At 46.5% G+C, this 22,621-nt stretch overlaps 1 protein-coding gene across 2 annotated transcripts in view; it reads right to left on the bottom strand.

Moving 5' to 3' along the window:
* DMRT1 (doublesex and mab-3 related transcription factor 1) overlaps positions 1–22,621 on the bottom strand; it is a 114,060-nt gene that overhangs the window by 23,562 nt on the left and 67,877 nt on the right. Inside the window, exon 4 of one of the 2 annotated variants that reach the window (XM_040449431.1) lies at positions 21,960–22,107. In XM_040449431.1, coding sequence (XP_040305365.1) covers positions 21,960–22,107 — 148 coding nt within the window. The remainder of the gene's footprint in view (positions 1–21,959; positions 22,108–22,621) is intronic. The other variant, XM_040449432.1, reaches the window with a different exon arrangement.

Raw genomic sequence — 22,621 nt, 5'->3', positions numbered from 1 at the left:
CTTTCTTACCTCAGTAAATCATCTCTAGAATGGGGTACTTCATCAGTAAATCAGAACCTGCACATCTCCAACGGGCTAATTTCCACCAGTCTTTCCAGTTCCTTTCCCTGGCTGATGTTCCCAGATGGAAAGGAAATCCACTTGGCAACTGGCCGTGTATCCCACCATCCCAATGACTTTTGGAATTTAAGGAAATAAAAATAATTCACACTACCCGGAATCCAGGACGTAAGTGTCAGGCAGCTATGTGTTACTTTCATGGAAAACAGAGCTGGGTAAATTCACTGTCATATGTGAGTTGAAATGATACTCCAATAAGCAAACAGCACTAGACGCCCGTGGTGTCTGACTTATACCCTAGAGACAACACCTCCACGCGAGCTTGAACTCACGTTCCTGCAACAGCATCCTGCATCCAGAGCAGACCGTGGGTCACTGACTTCCTGTCCCAGGGCTTCTCTGATGCCACGGATACCACAGTTCTTCCGGCACACATGTGCAAATCAGAGTGAGGGGCTTGATGCCTTAGCCGGTGGGGGATGGGAGCCTATGGATAAATGCTTCCCCTGCTTTACCCCCCAGGTAGACAACTTTGAGAGGCTTCCAGGAGCTCTTCAGAAGGTTCCAGATCTAACGCCTGTTGCTGTCCTCAGTCACTCAGATCATAACACAGCTTTACGCTGGCCTTTCCTCCTTCCTTCACTCTTCCTCCTTGGAACTACCACCGACCGTACCACAGCACAGCAGTCCTTGTCTTGAGCTCTGCTTTTCAGCAGAACCCAAGCGGAGACAGGCTTTCGTTATATCCCACCAAGTTGCCTAATAACAGAGTGTTGATGGGGTGGGGATGTGAGCTTGAAAGACAGATCTGACTTTGAATCCCAGCTCTGCCATTTACTGGTCACCTTCTTTGGGAAAATGACTTCGTGAAGTCAGTGGCTTTATTACCACAAACACCCACACTTTTTGTTGTTGTTGTTGTTGTTGTTGTTGTTGGGATTGAAAGAAAAATCTGGAAGTAATTTCAAAAATCTCTTCAAGAACTTAAGTTATGTCAACCAAAATCTACACATGAACTTGTATGATGGTGCTATGAAATGACCAATAAAACCAGTGAAAACCTTTAGAAAATTTGACCATGAACCCAAGAAAATAAGTAAGTAAAGAGAAAAGCATCAAACATGAGAAAGTGGATACAGCCACAGGTGTAGTGTTAGGAGGCCACCCGGGAGTTGAAAACCCCACCACCTTGCCTCTCCCAGATCAAGGATTGCCACTGACCTTAGCCTAACCTTGGACTGTTACACAACCCTCGGAATGTATTTGATGCCACTCAACTATACACTTTAAAATGCCCATTTTTATGTTATATATATTTAGCATCGAAGAAAAAGTATAATTGAAAATAAATGACGGGTGCTGGGTAGCTCAGTTGGTTGAGCATCTGACTCTTGATTTCAGCTGAGGCCATGATGCCAGGGTTGTGGGATCGATGCTCAGGGCTCTGCACTGAGCATGGAGCCAGCTCAGGATTCTCTCTCTCTCCTTTGCCCCTCCCCCTTTGCGCACGCTCGCGTGTTCTCTCTCTCTCTCTCTCTCTCTCTCTCTCTCTCTCTCAAAAAAACCAAAAATTATTAGTGCTTCACTGTGAAAGATGTTACTAACATGACCCAGCAAGCTCTGTGGACTGGAACAGGTAAGTGGAAGAAGACAATGCCCTGACCAAAAAGAAAACAGAAGATAAAGAAATGAAGAAAAGGAAATCATGAGATTGTTCTCTCACCTACTATTAAATGCGCCAGAGTGGTGCCTGGGCGGCTCGGTCAGTGAAGAGTTGGACTTCGGCTCAGGTCATGGTCTCACTGCTCGTGGGTTCCAGCCCCGCGTCAGGCTCTGTGCTGACCGCTTAGAGCCCGGACCCTGCTTCAGATTCTGTGTCTCCTTCTCTCTCTGCCCCACCCCTGCTCAAATTCTGTCTCCCTTTCTCAAAAATAAAATACACATTAAAAAATGTGTACCAGATATTTCCCGATAACAGAGCCAGCACGATCAAATCGGCAGTACCTGAGTCCCAACTACGAAGAGTCAGACCTCCTGTCACCTGAATTTGCAAAGGGAACGAATGCAGCCACTTTAGCAGTTTTCTCTCAACACCCGAAGTATCAGGAAGCACACACCTTTCCTAGAAAAGCAGAGCCAAACACAAGGAGAGAAATCCATCTCTCAACATGTAGTTCCTCTGCTAAGAAAGTTCTGGGGCGAGACAGCATAGCATGCTCTCCTTCTAGAGCCCAGTGCACTACTGCCCTTACTGGTAGTGGCTGGAGACGAAGTGACGCTCACATTTGCTGTAATTACAATAAAGTGTTCCCGGCCTTGAAAACGATTTGGGGATAATGTCACTTACTGCGTGGGGACACTTTTCTACCTATCAATGCCCAGAACAATACACAATAAACCTCTGGTTTAACAGCAGCAAAGTGCTATTCGCAGGATTAAAAAAATGAGCAAATCATTTGCCTCCATTTCCTGGAGACAAACATTTGGTTTGATAAGTAAACAAAAAGTCATTTATACTCAAAAGACCACTCAGATGGATATAAGCAGTTCTGATTTACTCCAATGGGCCTGGAGGGGTTGTAATTTATTTCAGTCCACTTAGCGCTGTAACAACTGCTTTTCAAAAACCGACATTGATTCATGAAAATGAACATACGGACTCTCTTTGCAGCATAAACCCCAACAGCCTCAGGCAACAGAAATGTCGTACAAGGCTGTGCGAGGCTGGTATGTGGAAGCGAGCAATTACGCCGGTATTTAACGCAATCTATTGCTCATCAGAAAAGCGCTTAGCACAGGAGTCAGACCCAGACAGCCACTTAACTATCCCCTCCAGCGATTACACTCTCTCAACCCAAGAGTGTGTCAAATTAAAACAACTACACATTGACTTTTTGCTTCTGTAAACATTAAGGAGTGATTGACAACTTCAGGCTGCAGCCAGCCAGGCATTATCATCCCCCTCTCTTGCTTATCTGCTCTCTGCTCCCTAGTCTGTTTGCTTTGGAATATTCCTACAGAACACTGAAGGATTTCAGGGCTTTCCCCCCTGGAGCTCACCTAAGGAGAGTCTATCATCTCTTACATATAAACAGCTTCAGATCACCTTAAAAAACTGGGCATTTTAAAATTTAGTATTTGTCACTGTTCTTGTAGAAAAACTCCATTTCCAATTAGAAAATTGGAAAATCAGGGACGCCTGGGTGGCGCAGTCGGTTAAGCGTCCGACTTCAGCCAGGTCACGATCTCGCGGTCCGTGAGTTCGAGCCCCGCGTCAGGCTCTGGGCTGATGGCTCGGAGCCTGGAGCCTGTTTCCGATTCTGTGTCTCCCTCTCTCTCTGCCCCTCCCCCGTTCATGCTCTGTCTCTCTCTGTCCCAAAGATAAATAAAAAAACGTTGAAAAAAAATTTTTTTAAATAAAAAAAAAGAAAATTGGAAAATCAGTCAGTCCTTTACCCACACTACTATTCTCACTGCTCTACTATGATCCTGATGTTGGAAGGAGTCCCTCCCCCCCCTTTTTTTTAAATGTTTATTTATTTTTGAGAGAGAGAGAGAGAGAGAGAGCAGGGGAGGGGCAGAGAGAGAGGGAGACACAGAATCGGAAGCAGGCTCCAGGCTCTGAGCTGTCAGCACAGAGCCCAATGTGGGGCTGGAACTCACGTAATGTGAGATCATGGCCTGAGCCAAAGTCAGACACTTAACCGATTGAGACACCCAGGTGCCCCCCCATTCCCTTCTTTATTCTATTCTCCTTTATTTCACAACTGTAAGGGGAAGAAAAAAAGTACAGTTGAGATAGCAGGGAGAGACAAGTAAACAAAAGTAAAAAAAAAATAACCAAGATGATCTATTCACCAATGATATCCATGGGAATCTCCAACTGGCAACTTTATAGGCTTGTACTGTGGAATCTGACCCACAATGCCTAGTGTTCTCTGATGATCACAGAAAAAGGCCACAGATGAGTGTCAAACGTTAACCCTTCGGCCCCTTTTCCCTCTTGGTGCCAAGACCATTCAAAAGGGAAAGGAGCCTTCCATAAATGGTTCTGGGAAAACTGCATATCTACATGCAAAAAAAGATGAAGTTGGGGGCACCTGGGTGGCTCAGTCAGTTGAGTGTCCAACTTTGGCTCAGGTCATGATTGTGGGTTCATGGGTTTGAGCCCCATGTCGGGCTCTGTGCTGACAGCTGAGAGCCTGGAACCTGGTTCATAGTCTGTGTCTCCCTCTCTCTCTGCCCCTCCCCTGCTCACTTTGTCTCTCCCTCTCATAAACATTAAAAAAAAGAATGAAATTGGACCCTTGCCTTACAGAAAAATGAACTCAAGATGGATCAAAGACCTAAATGTTAGAGCTTAAAGTACAGAACACTTGGAAGAAAACATGGGGGAGGGAAGCTTCATGATGTTAGATTTGGAAATGGCTTCTTGGATACAACCCCAAATGCACAGGCAACAGAAGAGAAAAGACAGATTGGATTTCATCACAATTAAAAATGTCTGTGTGTATCAAAGGATACAACATAATCCAGCGTGAAATTCACAGAATGGGAAACCATATTTGCAAGTGGTCCCTCTGACAGGTGATCCATGCCACTTTTCTCCTCTAGGTTTTAATGCAAGCAAGCCCTGGTAAGTCCCCAAAGCTCACATGCCTTGCCATGGCCAGAAGACACATTTTCTACCCATTCTTGGACTGAGATTAAGCAAGTTCTAGTTTACTCACTTCCATCTGCTATTTAAAAGCAAAAGTGTACAACACGGGTCAGGTCCAAAGATGGGTTAGGCTACTGTTCCCTTTAATCATTCAATCACTTTTCCCTAAAAAGTCCTCCTCAAACCCACATGTTATTTGAAGAAGGGCCGATACTCCCACAAAAGTCAGACTTTTATTATATGTTGCTGAATCTTTCCTTCTTTCTTTCTTTAATCTCTACACCCAGTGTGGGCCTTGAACTCATGACCTCATGATCAAGAGTCACACGCTCTCCCAACTGAGCCCGCCAGGCATCCCAAAAGTTAGACTTTTAAAATAATGTTTGTTGAACTTGTGTTATTTGAGTGACTCCTCTGTCTCAGGTTTAAAGACCATGAGCCTCTTCCATAAGAAAGTAGCTCCCACTTGCCTAAGATAGAACCACCGTCCAATAGAACGCCTGTGATAATGGACATGTCTTATTTCTGCATTATCCAATACGGCGGCCACTAGCCACATGTGGTTGCTGGGCACTAGAATGTGGCTAGTGTGACAGAACTCGATTTTAAATTTTAATTCATTTAAATTAAAATAGCCCTATTTGTCTATAGAAGCTCCTATTTGTCTATAGAAGACAGAAGCTCCTGTCTATAGAAGCTCCTGTATTTGATGGTGCAGGCCAAAGATAGCAGACTGAAGAGGAGAGCTGCAAGGCTGACAGTCTGAGGTTGGGAAGAGAAACATGGAGTCAGGAGACCGTCCATTCCAAGCTGTGCCACTTATTCCCTCTATTCAGAAGTTTGCTCTGCTTTAAAATAGGGTCAATGACGGGGCGCCTGGGTGGCGCAGTCGGTTGGGCGTCCGACTTCAGCCAGGTCACGATCTCGCGGTCCGGGAGTTCGAGCCCCGCGTCGGGCTCTGGGCTGATGGCTCAGAGCCTGGAGCCTGTTTCCGATTCTGTGTCTCCCTCTCTCTCTGCCCCTCCCCCGTTCATGCTCTGTCTCTCTCTGTCCCAAAAAAAATAAATAAAAACGTTGAAAAAAAAAAATTTAAAATAGGGTCAATGATTTTATCTCCACTTACCCATGGATTCAAAGAAAGATACTTGGTCTTCCTCCTTGGTTCCTTGCATAGAGCTCCCAAAACCCTTGGAATTTCCTGAGTGATAAGGGAGATAGAAGCCTCTTTGATTTTGATAAGGTGGCACTTAGTGGGCCCCTAGACAGCTTTAAGATAGGGGTCAAGTGCCAAAAAGACCCAGGCTTAGTTAGAAGCTTGGAAGTTCTAGCCCTACCCCATCAACATCCAGGGGTGGGAGAGGGGCTGGGATTGAGTTAACCATCAATGGCCAATGATTCAATCAACCATGCCTAATGATGAACCCTCCATAAAACCCCCTTAATGACAGGGTTCAGAGAGCTTCTGGGTTAGTGAACACACTGAAGTGCTGGGAGGGTGGTGAGAAAAGGGCACGGAAACCCTCCACCCTGTCCCCATTCCATGCCCTATACATCTCTTCCATTTGGCTATTACTGAGTTCTATCCTCTACATTAAGCCAGTAATAATATGTAAAGTACTTTCCTGAGTTCCTTGAGTCATTCTACTGATTTATCAAACCTGTGGAGGAGTTGTGGGAACCCCCCAAATTGTAGTAGGCCAGGCAAAAACGTGAGTAGCCTGGAAACCCCATTTCTGGCTGGCGTCTATAGTGGGGACAGTCTTGGGGGATTGGGCTCTTAACCTATGGGATCTGGGCTAACTTCGGGTAGTTAGTGTCAGAACCTAATTTAACCGCAGGACACCCAGTGGGGTCAGAAGGAAAACTCCTCCCACTACCTGACAAGACCGGTGTTAGGATCAAACCAAATGGGGGCATCTGGTTGGTTCAGTTGGTATAGCATATGACTCTTTGATCTTCAGGGTTGTGAGTTCAAGGCCCACATTGGGGGAGGAGCCTCCTTAAAAATAAAAAATAAAATAAAATAAAGCAAAGTAAAATAAAATAAAATTAAATTAAATTAAATTAAATTAAATTAAATTAAAAAAAGGATTAAACAAAATGATGTATGTCAAAGGGCTTCTCTGGAGTAAGAGATCATTTTTAGTATTTGGCTGATCTGTAAGGGACGTTAGCTGGGCCATGAGTGCTGTGATAACTTCACCGTAAGTAACCTTTGCATTGGTTCATAATAACATCTGGAAACAACGTGTTGCTGTCTCATTCATTTCCCTGTGTGTGAAGGCCCTAAATCTCTGCCACAATGGCCGGGAAAATAAGCAAAGACTAATTTGTAGCACTACGTTGGCGTGAATTGTTTAAAGTTATGCAGTGCATTACAAGGGCAGTGATGACAAATTGGAAATCCTTCTCCCAAAATCAGAAATAGGAAAAAAAGAAAGTTACCAAACTCTCGTTGGGGGGGGGGGGGGCCCGGGGCGGGGAATGCAGGAAAGAAGAGTAACAACCTGGAAGGGAAGTACTCCTGGTGACTGGAGTGTGCTCGACTGTGGAAGACTCCATCTCTGGAAAAAACCCCTGCTTTGGGGATTTGACCATGAGACCAGGGTATGCCATGGGCTAATCGGCATGTCAGAGAGTTTGGAAGGCGAGTGAGTGGTCAGCAAATTCCAGACACTAGCACGGGACCAGGAACACACTGGTTCACCAGGCCTCGCCGTCCTTCTCCTATGTCCCAAGTACCTCATCAAGAGGAGGAGATGTTTAGAGACACTGAGTTCTTCAACAGTGTTACAGACTCCACTGTGTTGCCCCAAATTCCTATGTGGAATCCCTAGACCCCAGTAAGACTGTATCGGAAATTGGGCCTTCAGGGAGATAGTTAACTGAGGTTAAATGGGGTCATACGGGTGGGGCCCCGGTTGGACAGGACTAGTATTCTTCTAAGAAGAATAAGAGAAGATCAGAGCTCTTTTTCTTTCTGGCTCTCTGAGCACACAGCGAGAAAAGGCCACGTGAGAAGGACACAGTGAGGCGGCCGGCCATAACCCCAACCGCACCTTGACCTGGGACTTCTAACCTCCAGAGCTGTGAGGACATAAAGTTGTTATTTAACCCACCCAATCTGTGTGAGTTTACTATGGTGGCCTGGCAGAAGAACATAAATGGTTATTAGCAGAAAAGAAGAAGATAACACAGCCTTGCTTTGTTCAACGTCCGTATACACCCGCTCCTCTCGTTTCCTGTAGTAGGGTTCTACTCATTACAGGCATTCATGTGTTGAGTTCAAAGAGCTAGAGATTTACTAAAATGAGATTAAACACGTATTTCACCTTGAGAATCTTGCGGTTTAATAGTTTTGCTGGGCCCTGCGATAGTTTCTGAACTCAAAACCAACCAAGCCCTTCCACATAATGGAATACTGTTCGGCCACGACAAGGAACAAAGCGCTGTCACATGGGTACCACGTGGACAAACTTCGGAGACGTAATACTAAGTGAAAAAAAGCCATGCGCTAAAGGTCGCATCTTCTAGCCTTCTATTTATAGGAAATATCTAGAATAGGCAAATCCACAGACAGAAAATAGACAGTGGCTTCTTCCAGGGGCTGGGAGGGAGGCAGAAATGAGGGGCGACTGCATATGGGGAACCTTTTGGGGTGATGGAAACATTCTGGGATTAGATTGTAGTCATGGTGGCACAATTTTGTCAACACACTAAAAACCACTGAACTGTACGCTTTAAGGAGATGAATTTTATGGTGTGTGAACTATGTATCAATAAAGCTGTTATAAGCAAACAAATCAATCAATCAAGCCCCAGGCCACCTCTTAAGCGTGTCAGTAACAAAGGCAAACATGCTCGGGCAGGGCTACGTATTTGGAACCTTCGTCCATAAAGTTCGGTTGTGATCCCGGTTTCTACCTGAGGAAGCAAAACCTCCCCCTTAGGTTACAGAGAGACCTCGACCAAGTCCCGAATAAGAGCAAGACGGCTGGGCACGTGGCAACTCCCCTCCACCGCCCCGCCCCGCAAGGCTTTGATGAGGCAAAGCTGTTCTTCTGTGGACGGGAAGGGAAGGGCATGTGTTCCCGAGATCTGCTGACATGAAAGGGTCCCTGTCCCGTGCTCTCCACTATGGTTCACATCCCAGGCACGAGGCCAGGTCACGGCACTCCTGGAGTTTATTACTCGGGTACGGACCGAGCCACCCGCGTGTATCCTGGTGGCGGGCGGGGGGAGACAGAGAGAAACTGGTCCTGCTGAGAGTTTCAAGAGTTGTTGTTGTGCCTGGCAAAATTGCACACGGATACAACTGAACCAAACACAGACCGTGTACATTTCCATTCCGATTCTGAGCGGCCAGCGGAGTAATTTTTATTCGCTGCTGTATTAGTGGGACACTGAGAAACCCACAAACGGCTTTCACCAAAAGAGACCATCCCCAAGCATGGTCAGCGCTGCCTCTTGTACTAGTTTTTATAGAAATACAAACGAAGCGACTCTTACAACTGCTGAAGATGCTTCCAGAAAGCATCGCTGGCCTGTGTCCATGTTTCATTTCTGCCTTTCACCCAGCGCCCTAAATCGATGCTTAAGACTTGAATGGAGCATGAAGATGGCTAGATTTAACAAATAAAAACACGGGACACTGAATTAAATTTAAATTTCAGACAAAATAGAGAACTTCTAGCATAATAAAGTGTTGTGGACATGATTATATTAAAATCATTTTTTGTGGTTCAATCTGAAATTTGACTTTAACTGGCCATCCTGCGTTTGATGGCGAAGCCCCCGAGGGACAGAATGCGTTGGGCGGACGTGGGGGCTCTTCTCTCCCTCCCCTGGCGCCGGAGCCAACGGACGGCTTCTGGCCCCTGTCCCACCTCTAGAGGCCAGCACCGCATTCCCGCAATTGTGTCCTGTGCCGCTTGAGGAAGCTCAGAAGTGGCACCGTTAATCAATCTCCAGTAAGAAGACATTGCGACTCAGAGAGAACGGCCAGAAGAAGAGCAGAGGGCAGGGGCGGGAGGGGGGCTTACCACTGCGTTTAAAGGAGGGGGGAGGACCCCCACCCTGGGCTGGGTGTATACCGGGAGCCCCGGATTCACTGTAGCGACACCGGGAGCCCCGGATTCACTGTGGCGCCAGATACGAAAAGACCGCAAGACGGTTCTCCTGACGGGTTCCCTGCTACACTGAAGACAGAATTTAAAAATATATGTGTTAAGAAGATGATCCTGGGGCTGCAGGGCCTGAATATTTTTTTTTATGGAGCTCATTTTTAATATCAGCACTTTTAGGGTGAATGTAAATAAACCCGATCATGCAATAAATTCAGTGTGGTCTTTTATTTTGCAGATTTAAGCTAAAACACCATAAATCTTTTCTTGGAAGCAGCATCTTTCAAGATAACAGAGGCAGCACTAGGATTTTGATACCCACTAGAAAAACCATAAATAAGCAACTGCCTTCACAGAGACCTCCCCAAGTGCATGTGCTCGGCTGACAGGTGCAGCGCTCCACGGCGGGCGGAGCGGTCCTGTGGGGTTTCTTCGCTTTGCCCCTCATCACAGGGATCATTCCCGCATATTGCAATAATCCCGGGAGAAAGGGTTCCTTGGCTTTGTTAAGAAAGGACGGTGAAAATGACCAGTGCACGCAGGACAGAGGCAACCCCACTTCCGCAGTGAAGTAACCATCTACCCTAGCCCCCCGCGAAGATTCCATAAAGTTATGCCAGTCTCAGGGAACAACGGCTGGAAGGCACATAAACGCTGGCCACCATTCTTTACAGCAGAAGCCCAGTTGGAAGCTGACCTCAGCCTATATTGTATACCCGTGTATATGCGCAAGATGGGAAGTATATGCCTATATATAAATACATATAAAGCTAACTTTCAGTGTTCGGAAAACAAAAGCTATCCCCATATAACAGCCAAATTCTGACATAACTCAATTTGGACACCTCATCTGGTGTGCAGTGCACTCATTCGCAGTGTAAACCCCACCGCGCCGGGCAATGATATACTGTAATGTCACATCGCAATCTGGATTTACTATAAAGGGCCGCTGACGAGCTTCAGAGCAGTAAACATTGCAGCGAGGTGTATTTCACACTGAGCTGGTTTTTATGAAGAACACTTCACCGCCCAGGCACGGCACCTGGATGATGGATGGTGAAAGATGCTTGACAAGCTTCATCATTGTTTGTAAATCTTAACTGTTCCTGCTCACTAACTCTGGAGGCAATTTTCAAAGACAGCGGCCGACAAAAGGACAGCACAGCTCTCCTGAAGGTTATTCAAGTTGTACTTGGCCTGGGCCGTGCCTCTGAGGAGCCGAGGGGGGGAAATAAACTCCCGAGTTACTCCGCACCAGGCCGGGAAAGCATCACTGAGGCCCAGTGCATTCAGGTCAGACGGAGATGAAATCTCACGTGTGAGGACATCGGATGCTCTAGCCAGAGTGGCTGCTGTATCCCCCAAGTTTGTGCCCAGGGGGATGCTACCTCTTCAGGATTTTTAAGTAGAAATGGTCGCTGAATGAGGAACAGAATCGGCAAACTCAGTGATGTGTGATGTGCCCACAGAAGGCTGGGTTCCCTGCATGATCAGGCAGGCAGGGGACCAGACATCTCACTTGAACTCCATCAACGTAAAATCAGCACAGATGACACGGGCACGCACGGTCTGCTAGTTAATTATGTTCAGTCTAGTTACGTCAGGACACGCAGGAGTTCCTAAAAGCATAGTTTCCAGAGCTCACCCTCTGTGCCCTGTTCTAGACCCATCTTCTTTAGCCCAAAGGAAAACCCCTGCAAAGGGGGCCCTGTATACTGAACTTAGAGTTTTAAGAGAATAAATAAATGAAAGATGTAAAAAGCAGCCTCGTAATAAGCTGCGGACAGACCAGGGAGAATGTAAAATACTGCCTTTCTCAAAAAGTATCTGGGGAAAACAGGCAAGCCTTCAATTCACCCTAATTTCTTTTTAATGTTTATTTATTTTGGAGAGAGAAAGTGAGAGACAGAGAGAGAATGAGCAGAGAAGGAGGAGAGAGAAAGGTAGACACAGAATCTGAAGCAGGATCCAGGCTCCGAGCTGTCAGCACAGAGCCCAACGTGGGACTCGAACCCACAAGCCATGAGATCACGATCTGAGCTGAAGTCGGATGCTTAACCGACTGAGCCACCCAGGCGACCCTTATTCACCCTAATTTTAAAATAACACAGAATAGCCACAGAAAATAAAAATTACTATAGAAAAGTAGCTGATTGTGTTTCTATTTACATTTATAATTTCAAATCTGATAACTAGTTATTTAATTTTATTATGTCTGCCTTCATCAAATATCAACAGTCTGTCCTGTTAAATACAAAGAAAATACATATATAACCACAAAATTAAAGGTTGGCTTTGCCGTGCTAAGTCAAAGAGACATTCTATAGTTTACATTTAGCTTTGGGAAGAGCAATGTAAATATTATACCTGATACGCTGGTGGGTTTTTTAAGTCTACTTTACAGCGTTTTTGTTGTTTTTGTTTTTGTTTTCTGTGATAACCACATGCTATAGAAAGACATCCCTAGAAGGGCTATTCCTGCATGATGCATATGATGAAAGAGTAGGTTCCAGAATTTTATTGTTACAGAAAAAGTATTACTATTGCATGCATATCTTTGATCTCAGCAGATAGAACATTTCCAACCCCCAATGACAGCCACCATTTCCATGAAAGTTTTTGACACATGAGAACGCAGACTGTTGCTCAGTGAGGCCTTAGACAAGCTAAGTCAGTCATCACTGTTCCTCAGTTTCTCTATCTGCCACTTGGAAATGAGGACCTCTTCTCCTCTGTCTCTGTGCCTCATTGTCCTCATCCATAATATGGGGGTAATAATACTACTGTAAGAATTGGGGGCGCCTGAATGGCTTAATCGGTTAAGCGTCTGACTCGTGATTTCAGCTCTGGTCGTGATCTCATGGTATGTGAGTTCAAGCCCTGCATCGGCCTCCGTGCTGACAGTGCAGAGCCTGCTTGGGATTCTCTCTCTCTCTATGCCCCTCCCCAACTCATGTGTACATGCTCTCTCTCTCTCACAAAACAAATAATGAAATAAACTTTAAAAAAATTAAATGAGGGGCACCTGGGTGGCTCAGCCAGTTAAGTGTTCAATTCTTGATTTCAGTTCAGGTCAGGAGATTGAGCCCATGTCGGGCTCTACACTGAGCATAGAGCCTGCCTAAGATTTTCTTTCTCTCTACCTGCCCCTACCCTGTTTGCATGTGCTCTCTCTCTCTCTCTCTCAGGGAAAAAAAAAAAAAAAGAATTAAATGAGTTATCCCCACCGAGCACACAGAACTTTGTCTTACAGACGTTGGAAGAGCTATCTAACTGTGAGGGAAGGGCAGGAAGAGAAACCATAAGATATCCTAGCAGAAGGAACGCCCGGAGGAGTGCTTCAGAGACCTGAGTTCCTATGCTGGCTCCTGCTCCTCAACACTGACAACAAGGCCAGAGATGTCACAGTGCCCCACCCCCACCTGGCCTCTGTTAAGTATGGTTAGTGAGGAAGCCCCTCTTGACCTCACTCGCAGGGCTGTGTTACTCATCAAAATAACAATATATGCAATATATGCAAAGAAATAAGTCTTTTAAGTTTGAGTTTTCCAAAGGGAATATGGGGAATATTCTACATGACATGAATCCAGGATACGTTGTAGCCTGGAGGTTGTACCCTACATTTGCCCATGTCTGCTTTATTTCACTGACTGGTTCACCAGAACACCTGACTCCAGGCTGGTGAGGCACCAGCAGGAAGGATCCAGAGGTCGGTTTCTTATTCATCCAAGAACCTACGAACGACCCCAGGAGCCCTTTGAGAACAGGGCATGATGTGAGGCCCCCTGGCAAAGCACAAACCTGAATGAGCATGATAGCTGTGCTCCCTGTGTGAGGCCACACTCTGATAACTCTTGCAGAAAGGGCTACAGTGAGTGAACTTCTTATGTGAGTCTGACCTTCCTCAGGTAGGTCCTTGGGAAGTGCCTGTTCTTTCTAGACTGGTGCTGGCCTGGTCAGGGGGCAGTGTTTTACACAGAAGACATGCTGGAGGCCCCTCAGTTCTCAATCTTTCCCACAGTTTGCCTTGTAGGGGGCTCTTTTCAAGTTGGAAGAAAAAGAGGTTTGAAGAAACAACGGAAATCAGTGTGCCCGCGTCAAACCGCACTTCAGTTCGCTTTCGGGGATATTCTTTAGCTACAAAGAAACCTGCTGGTGTCCTTCCGTACCCCTCTTCCTTGGTTGTTCCCTCTGCTTTTCTTAGCAAACATATCACTTGTGATACATTAAAAATAAGCCTCCAAAGCTGCTAGTTCTAAATGTTTATTATATGCTTATTAAATTATTATGCTTCATCTTCCTTACTCAGAATACCACAATGACTAACTAATTTCAAGAATCACAATACACATGTGGTTAGTTTCAAACAGGGCCCCCGTAGGGCTAAACAATAGGCCCTCCTTAGATTGTAATGGCTTTTATTTGCACAGTCCACTGCCAGTCACCTGCAGGAATAGAAGATATTTAAGACATGGTGACAGGTCTTCATATGGGAATAAGGGAGTTGACAACTTCCTCCATGCCTTTTTAACATAATTGTTTATGTGGCCCATATAGAATAGGTAAAGCTGTTATTACATTTTTCAACCTTCCAGATGAGGGAAGTAAGGCTGGAAGAGATTAAATGAGCATGGTACAATCAGGCCCAGAGCTAGGGATCTGAGCCAGATCTCCTCTGCTGGGGTGGGATCCATTGCCTTGCACACACTGGCCTCTATGGTCATTGCCAACGAATGCCCCACATACTTTTCTGTACAAAGCTGGAGCTGAAAATAAAACGGTTACATAAAGACAGGTTTACTAGTCAAGTGCTTTTCTTTAAAATTTAGCGAATGGTAAGTCATTTCCTAAAGAGATAAGTTTAAACTTAACATTTTATAAATGTTGCATAAAACATACTCAGCTTTCCTTAAAGCAGAGAAAGAAAAGGGTCAATGTTTTTCTCCCCTGCAGGCTTGCCATACACTTCAGAGCAGAATATACACAAGAAAAGCAGCCCTCGGATGCCTTGGCCTCCCCTCCTTCCTGTCTGAGCAGGACTCTAAAACATTTTCGGAACATCTTTCTCCCTGACAAGAAGAACTGCCTGAAATGTCAACACACCCCTTGCAGAAAGGAATGGTGGAAGTTTGTACAGTATTTCGCCGTCTCTTGCTGCATTTTGTGATTTACAGAGCCTGTTTCCATAGGCGACATGATTTCATCCTCATAACACCTGTGTGGGTTTGACACATCCCACCCCCTCGCCTTCTGGTAAGGGGTGAGGGAAGCAAGGGTCCAGGAGGAGAGTCTGGTACTCCCAAGGCTACACAGCTGGTTAGTGGTGGCTCCACTGAGATGCTAAGCACAGAATGTTTCCAGCACCCCACCCAGGGGCCGTGGCAGAAGCTCACATCCCCTCACGAAAGGGCGGTGGTGACATCCCAGATCGTGAGCAGGGGGAGACCTGAGGGTGCTTCCAACAGGCAGCACCGCGTCAGTGTTCTCACCTGAGAAATGAGATGGATGGTCTTTTGCTAAAATCCAACATGCGGCAGGAAGCAAAACCACTCCATGGGGTGAAAGCTTAACCACTTTGCGTGTGGTCGTGACAACAGTGGGGGAGGGAGCCGATGCCATGAGTGAAATCAGGCACCTCTAGAGTCCCTCAGCTACAACATTGCTAATGCCGAATGGATTAAAAAAGTCAGGTCTGGGAACGCCTAGACTTCTGCAAGCTTCCCAGACATCACAGAAGGAAGACACGGCTTTCAACTCAGAGAGGCCCTTCCACTGTCCTTGGCCATCTGACCTTTGGGGGAAAACTTAAATGCTTTGTATCTTGCTTCCCGGAGCTGCTGACATCCTATGGGTGCAAAATGAATAATACAAGAAGAGCTCATAATATATAAGGAGCATCTCAAATGAGTGTTTCTTTCTCCCGGAAAGAGCAGAGGTTGAATGTAAAGGAAGGGTGTTTGCACAGGGGCCTGCCACTTGGGTCTGCACGGGAAGGCGCCAAAGAACCAGAAGAAACCGAAACGTACCAGCTCTAACTTTACACCGAGACTGCAAAATAAACAGACAAAAAAATCAAAGTGTGTTCATCTTCCTCATTGTGAACTGAAACCGTTTCACAGGGGTTGGCCAGTCAAGTATACTCCGAGAACCTATACACAAGAATCCAACACGTAGAGAGAGATGCCTGCTTACGGACATGAAATGTCGCCCGCCCATAAGCACGGGTGTATCTGTTAACGCAGAGACGCTGCTGTGGAGGCGCACCTCTTTACTGGGAGCCAGGAAGCGTTAGTTTCAGGGCGGTCCTGCCACCATTTCGGGAACCCCCTGCATCTGTTACTATGAACATTTTACAATCCCCCACGGTCTGATGCTTTAATAAGATACAACAAAAATGAATTACTATGATCATAATAAAAAGATGGAAAGTAACAAGAGCTGGCTGGAGAAATCGGAACCCTCATACACTGGTGGGAACATGCAATGGCGTGGCAGAGGAGTTCGACAGGTCCTCAAAAAGTTAAACACAGGCTTATACGATCTAGCAATTCCGCTGCTGAGGATGTACTCGGAAGAGCTGAAAACGGGTCTTCAAATAAAGAACACGAAGATTCCCGGCGGCGCTATTCACAATAACCAGTAAAAGGTACTAACAACCCAAATGTCCACCAACTGATGAACAGAAGACGACGTGGTTTAGTCACACAATGGACTCTCAGTGGGCCATAAAAAGGAGTGAAGTACTTACTACCTGTCACAACGTGGAAGAACCTTGAAAATGTTATGCTAAGGGAAAGAAGCCAGTCACAAAATACCACATGTTGTACGATTCCCATGAACCTTCCAGAATAGGCAAGTCCATTAAGACAGAAAGCAAATTTGTGGTTGCCAGGGCGCTGGGGGTGGGGGGAGTAAGTAGGGTTGAGTAAGGGAAGACCACTTAGCGGGTATGGGATTTCTTTCTGGGGAGATAAAGATGCCTTTGAACTAAATAAAGGTCATGGCTGCTGAACACTGCAAAGGTCCTAAGCGCCGCTTAATTGTAGACTTCAAAATGGTGAATGGTTAATTTTATGACAGGTGGATTGCGCTTCCAAAACAAACAAACAAACAAACAAACAAACAAACAAACAAACGAGTTCCTAGAAAAAGGAAAGACAAAAAAATTCAAGCCCCCAGTTTCAAGTGAGAGTCACCAGACGTAAAATCGCTGTCAAACTAAGTTTTTGTTTGCTTTTAGGTCCTTAGGTGTAGGTCTCCCTACACCAGTAACTCAGCACTCACAGCCGCCCCCCCGCCCCCCCGGATCCCATCTGGTCTTGCTGACTCAACACCCTGCCACGGAACCTGCTGGCGGTGGCCCTGCCCCACACACCCCGTACCAGCAAACTTCCCTCCACGAGATCACTCCTGTCAGCACACAAACTCGTCTCCTTTCTTCGAAAAAGACAGAAAGATCTTCCTTGAACTCCGCTCCCCTCCCGCGGCTAGCCCATGTCACTTCTGCCTTCCCAGCAGAACTTCCTGAAGACCTGTCTGTGCCCAGCCTGGGGGGCCCCCAACCTTCTCTCCCACGCAATCCCGAATGCAGCCCGGCTTTGGTTCCCACCTCCAACCCCGCTGGCCTCGGTCCCCCATCATTTCTACCTCCCAACAGCCAATGGTCGATCCCAGCCCTCGTCTGACCCACCAACTTCCGTGGCTCTGCTCAATGCACCATTGTCTTCGCATGGCTTCCAAGATAGCAATCCCCGAGAGCTCTCCCCCCACCCCACGGGCTGCTCCTGTCACGATCTCCTTCACTGGTCCTCTTCATGTGCGACGCACCTGCGGAGACTGGAGGGCCCTGGGGCTCCAACTTCCATCATTCGTTCTGCTCTGCCTACACTCGCTTCCCTGGGGGCTTTCATCACACTGGCTTCAAGGAACACTGAGGCACGGAACTCGCAGGTTTCTTTTTTGGTAAGTTTTTTTTTTAATGTTTATTTACTTTTTCAGAGAGAGAGAGAGAGAGAGAGAGAGAGAGAGAGAGAGTTTGAGAGGGGGAGGGCCAGACAGGGAGGGAGACACAGAATGTGAAGCAGGCTCCGGGCTCTGAGCTGTCAGCACAGAGCCCGACCTTCCCACAGCTGTGAGGTCATGACCTGAGCTGAAGTCGAATGCGTAACTGACTGAGCCACCCAGGCGCCCCACTCGCAGGTTTTTTTATTTCCAGCAACGGTCTCTCAGCTTGGGACTTCATACATCCAATTCCTACTGGACGATCCACTCGGATGACTCATGAACATCTCTAACTTCCTGTGTGCAGAATTCAAGTCCTAGCTCCCCACAAACCTCTTTTTCCCACGGTCTTCTTTACCTCAATAAATGGAAACTCCTGGGTCAGGTCAGAACAGTCCTCCCTCACTTCCCCCTTGCTGGCCCATCCCAAATCCATGAGCAAATCCTGCTGGTTCTCTCTCCGAAATGGATCTAGAACGAAACCACCTGCCTCACCACCACACTCCCACCCTGACCAAGCCACTGCCACCTTCTGCAACGATTATGACAACTTCTGCCATCCCCCCGCCTTCACCTTCATCCCTACCGTCTGTTCTTACGCAGCGGCGAGCGTGATCTTCCAAAACCACAAAACAGTGTCACCTCTTCACTGGAACTCCATGGCTTATCGTGTCACTTGAAATAAAAGCCAAAGTGCTCGCGGTGGCTTACAAAGTCCTACACCACGACCAGGCCTCGCCGTCTCTCTGATCTACCTCCTGATAGGTCAGGACATGGAAAGGGGAAGAAATGCTCCCCAGCTTTTTGACAAAGAAAGCCATTAAACAGCAACACAGGAAAATGGAAACTTTCCCTGTAATCCTCCACCACACAGTCTATTCATACGTTGCAATCCGCAGCAAAAGCAGACGAAAACTTTGAACCGGGACTCATTTAAGCGGCACAGAGGTTAAGCTTGTCTTGAAAGAAAGAAACTGAAGAGGGGTGACTGGGTGGCTTGGTCAGTTAAGCACCCGATTCGGCTCAGGTCATGATCACAGTTTGTGAGTTCGAGCCTCGCGTTGGGCTCTGTGCTGACAGCTCGGAGCCTGGAGCCTGCTTCGGATTCTGTGTCTCCCTCTCTGTCTGCCCTTCTCCCCCACTCGTGTCTCTCTCTCTCTCTCTCTCTCCCTATCTCTCTCTCTCTCTCCTCTCTTAAAAATAAAACATTTAAAAACAATTTTTTAATGTTTTATTTCTGAGACAAAGAGAGACAGAAAACAAGCAGTGGAGGGGCAGAGAGAGAGGGAGACACAGAATCCTAAGCAGGATCCAGGCTCCGAGCTGTCAGCACAGAGCCCGACGCGGGGCTCGAACTCGCAAACCACAAGATCATGACCTGAGCTGAAGTCGGACACTTAGCCAACTGAGCCACCCAGGCACCCCTCAAAAATACACATTTTGAAAAAAAGAAACTGAAGAAAAATTTAATTTAATGGACAAATGTATACTTTAAACATTAAACCTACTGCAAACCAACCAACTTTTCTAATTACTTACAAGTCCCCACTTAGATCTTCCAATCATACCTTACTAACTCAACCGATCAAAGGATCTCAACTCAAACCTGACAGGAGTGAGAAACGCAACTGGTTGATGGCCAGCCTCTGCCACCTTGTCACAGGTGAACCCACTGCTGCCCCTACCCCCTCCCACTGCACCCTGCCGCCAGCCTCAGCCCCACTTGGCAAAAAAAAAAGCCCCTCGTTGCCCCAAGTGCTTCCTGCTTGTGTCAGTGCTGACGGTAAAACTGAGGATCCATCGTTCCAAGAGATAACGCCTAGGGTGCCCTTGGTGGCCCCCAAACACAACTTCCTCTTCCCTTCCACCTGCTCTGTAAACACTGCATGCAACGCAGAAGCCCCAAATACCAGGCGCTTGGAAGTCATGAAGCCGCATGTCTTTAAAAAATTAGCTGACATGTAGATTTTCTATGAATTCACATTCTCCTGCTCCATGGCAACTGCAAAGCAGAGGTTACTGAGTTTCACTGCGGCCCTTCCCAGCTAAGCCCCTCCTGTGGGAAGCTCCACCCTGCTGATTAATTAGTGGTGAGTGGGCGGGGCGCCAGACGTCCAAGTCTGAGGCCTCCTCTCACTTTCTTTTTTTTTTTTTTTTTCTCCAACGTTTATTTATTTTTGGGACAGAGACAGAGCATGAACGGGGGAGGGGCAGAGAGAGAGAGGGAGACACAGAATCAGAAACAGGCTCCAGGCTCTGAGCCATCAGCCATCAGCCCAGAGCCCGACGCGGGGCTCGAACTCACGGACCGCGAGATCGTGACCTGGCTGAAGTCGGACGCTTAACCGACTGCGCCACCCAGGCGCCCCTCCTCTCACTTTCAAGCCCAAGTATCACCAGGGAAGTTGTAACCAATCCTCGAGGTTATTCACACAGTCTTTCCCTCTGAGCGCTGGTCCTTCCGGCCCTGGACTGTAACCTCTCTCCTTCTGAGCCTCTGCCTTTGCTGCCATAAATTCAAAAACCCCCTGCTCCTCCTCAGAGCTGTCCCTCTCCGCTCTAATAAATTTCCTCTTATCTTTTTATCTTCTGCCCTGCTCTGAATTTACACCTTTCTCTCAAGAGTGTGAGTGGCTTCTGAAAATATTCCATTATTCCAGGAGCAAGAAGCTCAGGCAATTTCTTCCTGGAAGTAGGTTTCGCTCCTAATTTTCTGTACGAACGTTTCTTTAATTGCTTCATCACTAAATTCTGTACTGACTCCATCAGACAAGGAGTTAGGATCCTGACCCTTTAGGCTGGTATTTCTTTACAGAGCGAGCTCACTTAAAAAATAATACCTGATTCATTTATTCATTCATTCATCCACTGGCTCAACCAATCAACAACAAATAAAAGGCATCATAGCAGGTAAAAAGGTATGTAACATGTGTTCGCTGTCCCCAAAGAGCTTAAAATCCAGAAAAATACATAGAATCAGAGACAGTAAGAAAGAAGGACCATATGGGCATATGTTCTATGGTATGAATATTTATAATACAGAGTTGTGTTTGTACACTCCTGACAAGAAGAGTCAAAGTAAAAAAAAAAAAAATCAACGTGTATTTCCATCCGTCTATAGTTCAAAGTGATCAGTTCCCTTGTACTCTATATTCAACATTAATGAAGTCCTCTATTTCATCTTGGTATGGCAAAAAAAGTATAAATTGCCCACCTTTTTTAGACTTGTTTTGAACTTGGAAATCAAAGCATGGTTCTGATTCTCCTTCCCTAAACACTTGCTTTACCAAGAGTCAAGTTATTTTGTAGACGGTCAAGTTATTTTGAAAACCTCTCTTTTTATGTAGTACAGGGTGGGTTCCAAGAGTCAATTTACTACCACACCACTTGCTACTGCCCTGATTTCTACTTGCTGCCTTGAATGTATATGCGTCTCACTTTCCTAGGTCAAAAGATAAAGCTTAAATATAAAGATCTTAAAAATGGGGTCTGGAAACACAGCCGCCATGAGAGACCTGCCCATCTTCAACAGTGTAAATACTGGGGAGAAGGTTAAAATTGAAGTTGAGGAACTGTGTATTTCAAAGTGCTTTGGCTCATTAAAGTCATTTTTATTTTAAAGCCTTTATACCAGAGTTATTTGCATTGCTACTGCATAAACTCTGAGGCCTATGGTATTCAAAAATGTTTTATTATTCTATTCGCTCCCCCAAAAGATGAATACGCCTTCAATTTGAGAATGGAAAAGTTTTGGAAAACAGGTATTCAGTACACAGAAACACTTCGCCAAAAATGATCAGGATTTGAACCACGCTTTCCTTTGAGTTTGTATTTCATATTGATCCTCCTGAAAATATATCTGTTAGCTTCTGATGGGAGGGAGGCTCTCACTGTATTCTTGGCACTCCAGGCATTCAGAAAAGAATCATGTGGTATTAATTTAGAGAAGCAAAAAACATCCCACAACTAAAAGCTGTAAAGGATACTCACAGAGGAGGCACAGTGATCTTCCAAGGGCTCCTGACCGGCAAGCCCTCGGAGAGGCCCAGAGAGCCGGCCTTGGACGCTCGGCCTCCCTCCACCCCAATCCAGGCTCTGCACAACCGGGCACCTACCGCTTGCTTTGGCTTCCGAGTAAGAGGGGCCGTCCTCGAAAGTGAAGATCTGGGACACGCTCTGGCCCAGGTAGGAGGGAGGCGGGTAGTAAGAATGCATTCTGTACTGGGAGCTCATTGCGTGGCGGTTCTCCGAGTTCTTCATCTGCTTGAGAAAAAAAGAAAGGCGACGTTGAGCCCAAAGCTGCATTTTACAATTATTACAAGACCTGCCTATAAGGGGAATAGCCCACTGATGCTGGGAGTATCCTCAACCATGAACAGAGCATGGACCGCAGCTATACTAAGGATGTGTGCCTCCTCACAGTGCCTCTTCTATCTTGGGGTCCCTGCTAGAGCTCCCCTAAAGCCCCACTTAGTCACATGATAATTAACCAGCACTACGGAAAACAGAGCAATAGAGAGGAGACAGCACGGCATAGGAGCTGGCTCGTCGCTGTAACTCCGTCTAACTTATTTGGCCAGGAGCCTCATGTATAAACCTGGCATCTTACCTTGGGTTAGCTCACGGTATTCAGAGAAAAAGAATATTTTAGAGGCGCCCGGGTGGCTCAGGTCATGATCTCACGGTTCAGGAGCTGGAGCCTGCTTTGGATTCTGTGTCTCCCTCTCTCTGCCCCTCCCCTGCTCGCACACTGTCTCTCTCTCTCCCTCAAAAATAA

Source organism: Herpailurus yagouaroundi, unplaced genomic scaffold (assembly GCF_014898765.1).
Source record: "Herpailurus yagouaroundi ecotype Mexico unplaced genomic scaffold, PumYag 199, whole genome shotgun sequence".
Classification (NCBI taxonomy): domain Eukaryota; kingdom Metazoa; phylum Chordata; class Mammalia; order Carnivora; family Felidae; genus Herpailurus; species Herpailurus yagouaroundi.
This window is presented reverse-complemented; position numbering and strand designations above follow the sequence as displayed.